The sequence below is a fragment of the Nematolebias whitei genome, chromosome 7, assembly GCF_014905685.2.
Source record: "Nematolebias whitei isolate Nwh7 chromosome 7, NemWhi1, whole genome shotgun sequence".
Lineage (NCBI taxonomy): Eukaryota > Metazoa > Chordata > Actinopteri > Cyprinodontiformes > Rivulidae > Nematolebias > Nematolebias whitei.
In genome coordinates, this window is record NC_056504.1 from 8,494,088 (window position 1) to 8,503,255 (window position 9,168).

At 37.2% G+C, this 9,168-nt stretch overlaps 1 protein-coding gene across 2 annotated transcripts in view; it reads right to left on the minus strand.

Annotated features, from left to right (window-relative positions):
• LOC119412237 (MICOS complex subunit mic25a) overlaps nucleotides 1-9,168 on the minus strand; it is an 83,720-nt gene that overhangs the window by 46,916 nt on the left and 27,636 nt on the right. For both annotated transcript variants that reach the window (XM_037679220.1, XM_037679219.1), the window contains one exon: nucleotides 6,060-6,143. In XM_037679220.1, the coding sequence (XP_037535148.1) occupies nucleotides 6,060-6,143 (84 nt within the window). The remainder of the gene's footprint in view (nucleotides 1-6,059; nucleotides 6,144-9,168) is intronic.

A 9,168-nucleotide genomic window follows, 5' to 3' on the forward strand; every position in this document is an offset into this window, starting at 1 on the left:
CTAACAAGTCCTGCGCTCTGGACGCATTTCACCCACAGCACACATGCAACAAAGAGTATAAACTCAAAGCGAGAGCGACACCTGCCCCTCTTTCCTCTTTCACGTTGACAAAATTTTTTAGTTTTATCAAAGCACAAGTTTGATGTTTTTTTTTTATTTATTTGTTATAAAAACAGATGTTTAACAACTGTTAGGACTATATTATTTACAGTTTAAATATATATATTTTAATTTCAGACAAATTGATGCACTTTAAGCCTTTTCTTTTACAGACTATAAAACAATGTTAATAATCTTTGTTGTAAGTTGATCTATATTTCTTTCTTTATTTATTTATTTAATGTTAATAAGGGTACAATGTTATGCAGAGGTGTATTTATAACAATTGTTTTAGACAAATTATATTATTTACAGTCGCAGCGAAGAGTTGGGGGGTGTAACTGAAAATAATAGAGAAGCACTGATCTAGATGCATAATGTCAATGCACTTAAAATACAACTGATCAAGTTTCCCTTCAGTCTACATTTAAATATCACATATCAACAGAGGAACATGACCAACATCACAACAAAAATCTAAAAGACTAATTCTCATTTGCAGGCAGGATCTTAACTAGTCCTGTCACGATAACAAATTTTGCTGGGCAAATAATTGTCTCAGAAAATATTGCGATAAACAATAATATTGTTTGAAATTTGACAATAATTTGAAATTATTGCCAAATTGAAGATGAAATGTTAATTTTGTGTGTAGTACCTTCTTTGACCACTGGATGGCAATATAAGACTGTTTGAACCGAAGGATGGATAGCGAGGGAGCGAGCAGCGTATGTCTTTAAGAAAAATGGGAGGGAGGCCTCTTGACGTGACATGGGCTGTCTCTTGTTCCTGTTTTTTGGTTCTCAAAATGGCAGACGCTGTGTGTGATTTGAGCTCTTCAGCATAACATTTTTCACACAAAGCTTTTAATAAAAAAATCAGTAAACAAGTTCTCAGCTTTTTTTTTTTTTTGCAGAGAAAAACAACTATTTAGACGAAGGAACGGGTTTCAACCGTGAATTTTGGAGCTTTGACAAGAGATTTTTTTCCTAAGGTCGGCCTCTTAGCTTAGCTCGTAGCTTAGCTTCTCATCTTAGCTGCTTTTAACAATCCAAAAACGTGATTTTGGACGGTTAAACAGATTTTAAGAAGAAAAGAGAAAGAGAGGGGTCAGTGAAGAGCCAGAAATGTAGTGAGATAGGGTTAGTTAGCTTAGGAGCTCCACTACAATCAATATTTAATAACGGGTTCTCTCTTTTTCGAGCTACTTGACAGATATGTGACAGAGGTACTGTGTGGGAGATGGTCTAATCAGTGACATGAGACGTTAATTTTCTTTGACCCATCAAAATGAATGTGGTCATTTATTAACAGAATCAAAATTTAACATCAAAACATTGTACACTTGATTATTCCGATCGGCTCTGATTAATAAAACTTGGCACGTTTTATTTAATAAAAACAACAGTTGAGCCTTTTGTCGTCCAGTGTCTTCAGTAGAAAGAGAGACACACAAAGAAACAAAGCCGATAAATGAAAATGGGGTCGATAACTTTCATTTTTCATGCGATTAATTGATTTATCGTTTATTGCAGCAGGCCTAATCTTAACACTGCGTTGCAGACAAAAGTAGTTTCAGTCCTTCAAACTTCTGCTCAGTTGTTTCTTTAATCTAATAAGCACCAATCACTCCAAGTAAATGATTTAATATGAGAATTAAAGAAACCAAGTTCTAGATTTACTGCCATGAAAAAAGACAGCAGCTCTAATTTCCTAATAGAGGGAAGTAAGATATTACTTTGGCAGGCTTTTTGGGAAAAGGTGAAGCAAAGTTAGTCGCATGATAGTCTTTAGCCTTTAGTCTCAGGTCAACGACTTGACAGAGAGAAGCTGTTCAGAGACTTGAAAGTCTGTGGTGGACTTGTGGGACGTTCAGTATGTGAAAAGGCTCCTTAGAGGCTTAAACACATGGGCACCTTTGATGATGCCTTGTCTTGAAAAATGTTGCAGGGTCAGACTGCAGATGACTGACTTCTTCCAACTGGTGCACAAAAAAATAACAAGTCAGGACAAGCATCAGAAATGTATAAAAATGTCATGCTTTAATGGTTGCGAAGCTGCCATTTCTTAAATAAAATTTAAAAAACATGATTTGTAAATATTCTATTTTCTCCTTAAAAATTAATTTTCTTTAGATTAACTCTGGAATCTTAAAATGTGAAGTGTCTCCTAAACGTTACCAGCTACTTAAATCTTTAACACGAACATGGAAATTGGTGAGTGAGCATGTTTTGGTGTACAAACTGAATAAAATGTGTCATTTTAACGGAACACACTCCGAGGAGCAGGACCAGCTTCATTTTTATAACAGCAGAAAAGAGGAGACACTGACACTGACATACATACTCTGAGCTCTTCCCAGAGGTTTCCACCTATAGGGACAAAAGCCCAAAGTGGAGAGGCTGAAAGGGGGAAAGCTGGGCTCCAAGGTTGCTGGAAAAGCTCATGGAGGGGATTAGTGTGGGTGCATGTGTGCTGTGTTTGTGTATAATCTTGCATACATGCAGGTGTGTGACTAAATCTGTGTTTGCATGTGAGTCTGTGCTCAGATGATCCTTGCATGCACACTTGTCTGAACACCTTGGAGAAGCTTGTGGACTGAGATGGGCTGATGTCAGGATTTTGCGGGAGGGGTTGTTTCACGCTGCACGCCTGGACGAAGGCGGATTATTTTTTTTCTTTCCGAAGGAGAAGCTGACAGGGGGGGGTGGGGGGGATTAAATATAGTGAATTTTAAACTAAGACTTGTTTACAGAGTCACAGGATGTGTTGCCACAGGAAGAAAGATATACTCTACCTGTACACTGCAGAGAGATTAGGAAAGGATCCCAAAATAAATGAGGGAGAGTGGGCACTGAGCGGGGGGAGATTTAGAGGATGTGCTGGGATGTTCAGTATTTGTTATCTTTTGAAATTTTCCGTTTGTTTTTGGGAAACTGAAAATGTTAAAATTGTGCAGTGGATTGGTCACTGCACAATAATTGCTTCTAAGACGACAGGCGGCGCACAATCCTGCCACAATAATCACACGTTTACACACACACACCCACACACAGACTGGTTTCACATTCATGTCTGTGCTGAACTCAGATGATATTCACACCCTTTGGCCAAACATTACCATTTATTATCATCAATTATCCCTTGGGTAAAATGGACACTGGTGTATGGTTGTACATGTGTAATATGTGCATTTTTACACAGGTAATCAAATACACACACACACACACACACACACACACATTATTAGCTTGTGATGCTTAAGGCCAAAGGAAAATATTGAGTCAAAGATAAATCTTGCACAAGTTATCAGTTGCTTTTTCTTTCAATTTATAAATTTTACCTCTGTCTTAAATATTTTATCTCAGATTATGAGTATTAGATAACTGAGTAAATTTGTGAATGTGCAGGTGTGTAGTTATCAAAATAGTCTGACCTATAAGACTATTGGCAGAATTAAATCTGAGATAAACAGATCTGCAATTGTTTTAATTTACTTAATTCTTTCTTCTATTTCTTCTCCTTGACGGTGAGCCCAAAATAAACTAGAAGCTTAAAGGCTCAGTTTATATCATTTAACACGAGGTTCTGTGGAAAAGGCTATCAGCAATTAATTTATTGCCTGTTGTAGATAGCTCTTTAAAAAGACTTCAGTTTGGAGCAATATACGTTTAATTAAAAAGATTAACAAACTATTAGCTAGTCCATGCAAAATCAAGACCAAAATTCAAGACCTAAGGTGGCTGTGGTGAGCTGGTCTGGGAAGCTCAGTCCTCACCTCCTTCTACAGGTGTGCAGTGGAGAGCATCCTGTGCTCCAGCATCAACGTGTGGCATGGAGGCTGCACAGCTGCAGAAAGAAAAGCTCTGCAGAGAGTGGTGAAGGCTGCACAGAAGGTGTTGGAGTCAGCCTCCCCACCATCACAGACATCTACACCTCCAGATGCAGGAAGAGGGCCACCTGCATCACGAAGGACCCCACTCACCCTGCACACACTTGTGCAAACGACAAATAAAGAAACTTTCACTTCGACTTTGAAAATGGATTGCTGCTAACTTAAAACAACTACTTTCAGAAAGTTAATAGTAGTTCATGCATAGAGTATTTTTCACACCTTTGAATACTGTAGTTCTTTACAAGGGCAAATAGCAGTTGCAGCAGCAGCTAGCTGTAGCATTTTTGGTGCAGCCAGTGGTCCTTTCTCATACTAGCCATTGGCATATCAAGTCAGTCAAAGCAAAGCCAATCAATCATCCTAAAACTAGTCATGTTAAAATATATATCTATTGTTCAGGCAGAAAAGCCCCACACTGCTTCAGAGGTGCTACAGCTAGCTGCAGTCAGACTAGCCATTAGCTTGTCAAAAATGAACTTTTGTTCTCTGAACCGAGGTTGATCAAGGAGCTATCTATAACAGTTAAGATAGTAATTGTTCATAACATTTCCACAGAACCATATTTCAAAAGATCTGGACAATCACTTTAATTAAAGGCATGACTGAATCAAACATAATTCTTGTTTCACTCTCTTTAAAATAATGTATATGACCAAAGTCAGTGACCACTCACATTTTAAGTGACCATTAATTTTAGACCAACAACCAATATGGGAGGAAAAAATGGAGAAATATAGATAAGAAAGGAGAATTGACATGAAAGGATGCCTGGATGAGAAAATATTAAACTGCAAAATGAAGGAAAAGAAGGTAGAAGACGGTCACTGCCACAGGACAGAAAGTCTTTTAAATGCACAATTCATATAGACTTTTTTTATCTCACCCACTCAGTCCCTTTCTTTTTCATTCCCTCATCCACATGCAGGTCAGCTGCGAGAAAAGGTGAAAAAAAAAGAAAAAGGGGACTGTGGTGGTAAGCGGAGAAAGATAGAGCATCCTGCGCTCTTCTGCCAATCAACCTCTTCTGTCAAGCATTGCTGCGCGTGCCGCTTGCTGCGAGTCGTGCAGGAAGCCTTCCATTTCACTTGGTTATGTAAAAGGTTTTCACCGAGGCCTAAAGGAAGTGAGTGCCACAGAATAGATAAGGTCCCCTGTCTACCTGATGGGCCTTGCTGCAGGGAGGAAGAGCTGACGGAGACCCAAAGAGCCTCCACTAAATACTGGAGGAGGCGGCTGTGGGTGTAAACAAAGACACAAAAATGGGCCGGCAAAGAGGAACAGTGTGGGAAACAGTGGGTCCATATCTTCGGTACACTTTTATAAATTTATTATTTGTTTTCAGTTTGCTTCAAATATTTTCTTACACAAAAAAAAGCTCAACCTTCTTTACTTTCCTAATTATAATTTGGTTCAACTATTTTGTGTGATTGTCATTTTTCTTAAAAAGCACCCAACAAAATGAATTTATCTTGTAAAAGACTATAATGATGAGAAAAGCCAAAAATACGTTATTAGGCAAATTCTTGCTCGAGGGCATCAACAGCAAGTAGAGGTGGGAAATGTTACTATTACGACTTTGCTTTGTAACTTTATTTAAATACACAAATTATACATTTTTATATTTTAAATATAAGGGTAGAAGCTGAATTAAGTTCAAAGTAACAAAGTTTTTATTTTGAACTAAAAAAAGCTGCACTTATAACCTGAAATACCTTCCTTTTGTCGTTATATATGTGTGTATGAAACATTTTAAAGGCTGTAACTATTTATTAACCTTTATTTAACCAGGCAAATCCCATTGAGAGCACAGATTTCTTTAGTAAGGGAGGTCTGAGCCTGAAGGCAGCCTAACATGAAGGTTTTAGACTTTGTGAGGAATCCGAAGCATCCGAGGGAAACACGCAAACACAAGGAGAACATCCAAACTCCACACAGGAGGACCCCAGGTCCAAACCAGGGATTGAACCCAGGACCTTCTTGCATTGAGGCAACAGCATTAACCACTAATCCATCATGCTGCCAAACTATATACTGTATGTCCATAAAATGCAACAAGCCCTCTTACCTTTTTCTCGAGTATATCTAGTTGCTCTTTGTAAAAACTGGAAATGGTGGCCAGCTCCTGTTCTTTCCGATCCAGTTGTTTGGCCTAAGAAAGAAAATGAGAGACAAGACACAGAGAGGAATTAAAAATGACAGCAAAGATTAAAAAAAATAAAATAAAGAAATAAGCAATAAAAAATGTAATACTGCTGCTACATACATTTATAACGCTGAGTAGGGAAATGAAAAACAAAAAATAATGACTCTGTAAAATATCATATAATTAAAATACATGTTAAAATTCACATTAATAAAGAAGCTAAACAATACTTAACGGTTTAGTATAAATGATTTACTGCTTCAGATGAGAACATCTGGATCAACCAGCATTAAAACTAAGTGTTGGAATAACAAAGCCTGTGGTACAAAGATTGGTTTCTACTTCACAACAAAACTTAAACTCAAAAGAAAACGCTTTAATATACACTTTACCTTTCATTTACAGCTGAACTCAAAGTATCAATCATCTCTGCATCATATTCAAGTAGAACAGTACTAACCATGCACGCACGCTTAAATCACATAATCTAAAATATCACGTGTAAAGCTGATACCATATACGAGCACTTGATACGCAGTAGTTTTGTATCTGGAGTCATTTATTGAGTATACGTTTGAGCACTACTGTATTTTTTTATTCTTGTACAATCACATTTATGTTTTTGTTTTGTAGTTTCCAGGATTGTGATATTATTGTCTGCTTCATTCGTGCAGTTAAACTCTTAACAACGTTTGGTGAAAATGTACAGTAACCCTAAGAAAAATGTAGTTATATTACAAAGTAATACTTTGAGCAGCAATTTGGTGTTACATTGACATAATGTGACAAAACTTACAAAACTACTGAGGTGGTATGAGAGTGTCACAGCTGTGGCAGCAGCTGACATGGCGTCGCTGACATTAGGATGAGGTAAAAGTCTTTAATAAGCTCACTGAGCCAAGCTTTGACAGGCAGCAGGATGGAGGATTGGCTGAAGGAAGACCCACAGTTTGGGCCATGGCAAAGCAGCATGCAAGCAGAGGAAGACAGAAAGCACATGTCAAAAAAAAAGGCGACTCTATAAAAATAGGTTGGCAGTTTAGCCTGAAAACAGACATTTTATGGAAAGTTTCTATAGAAATAAGATGTAACTTTTGTGACGGCTAAAACATCTGAAAACCAAGAAACCACAAGGTCTGTTGATACTATTTTATGATTTTAACAAAATCAAATCTAATTTCATGAATAGATATAAATCAAAGTTACACAAATGGACAGCGGAACTGCATTAAAATCAAAAAAATAAAATAAATAACAGAAGTAAAGTAGTAGTGAATGGCAAAAGCTGATGAGAATGGGTTGTGAATGAACAAAAGTTCTTAGAAACACTAAGTTCACCATGACTTTGTATTATTAATTCATCTCATTTTTATTTGTCTAATCATTTCAGCTTCAGTATCAAAACAAATCCACTGACGCTACATTGGAAACACATTACAAACACCTGCCAAACTACATGGAAGTGCTTAGAGTTCCTGATGCATTCTCAATAACCTCAATAATGCAGTCTGTAGAGACTGGAAAGAGCTGTAACTGCTTGTGTTTAAAATAAATGGTAGTCCTCAAACAGGACATTCATGAATTTATAATAAGTCAAGTCACATGTCTCTGGGCAGCACGCCTCATCCCCAAAATGCCCCCCGGGCGCTTTCAATAGCTGCCCACTGCACCACCTGGTGGTGGATGGGTTAAATGCAGAGACTAATTTCGCCATTGTATGGAAACATACAGTGCAGACATTGTGATGACATTATTATTATTATTATTATTATGTGGTGGAACGAAATTGTGGTCCCAGTTACATCCAACAAAAGTATAAATTGTAAAAAAAAACACTAGTAATATCTAATATATGAACTAAGAAATGCGCTAAAACTAAGAATACACTAAGCACAAATAGTACAAAAACAATACGCAGAACAGCAGCAGCACAAACATGAGTCTGTGTGAGAAGGTGAGCACGAATGAACAATTCAAACCATTGAGAGTACAACTAAACTACAGAAACATAATCATATGGAGCCCCTACACAATAAAACTGGATGCAGATGAGGCAGCAAAATGTAACAGCAGAACTTGGATTTATGAAGCACTGAAATGGAAATCTTGTATGACAAAAACGTTTCACATACGTACTGTTACAGTGTAGTTATGACCAATTACTGTAGTGCCTTAGTGAGAGTGATATACTTTTGGCTATCGTCAATATCAATATTGGGAGGGGAGGGCTAACGCTGATAACCGATATAATAGCTGAAAATTTTTTAGCTTTGTCCACCGCCAAGAATCTAAGAAAACAACCTATTTTAACACGTGAAACAGTGTTTCTAACGTGCATTCGCATTTTCTATCCTCCACTGTTCACTATAGTGTTATCAAATGTGGTACAAAAATCTAAATTAAACAAAGACAGCCCTTCCCTGTTCATTGTTTAAACAGTCAGTCACGTGTGGTGAAGGTCTAATTAGCATTGATTGCAGCTGCATTTTATTTTGGTATTTTTTTGCAGAGATTTAAGACAAACAATGCATTTCATTGTGGACGACAAAGGTAACGTTACTAACACTGATATATTTTACCTCTACGTTAGATTTATTGTTCTGGATAAAGCTTTACAAGGCAATAGCCTATGCTAGGTTATCTAAACGTTAGCTTGCTAACTTGAGAGAGGCACGTTGCTAATGACAAGAGAATTGAAGATAATTTATTATTGTTGGTTTAACTTGCAGATCAGTTACAATAAACTTACCAGCCTCTGTTCAGCAAAATACACTACACGGTATTTAGTTGTTCCCTGCTTCGCCATGCCGAAAGTGAAAGTTAAAGCGGTCATGACTTGAAAGTAGTCTACGTGCGTCCTCTGCTGGATTTTCTGAACAATTATGGCTGGTTCCCAGCATTTTAAGGATTAAATTTAGAAATGTTTATTATATCAGCGCACAATGGAACAATAAGCATTGATACAGATATGTCCCCAAACACCTATATCGTCCTAAAATATCGTCCTAAAATATCGTCCTAAAATATCGTC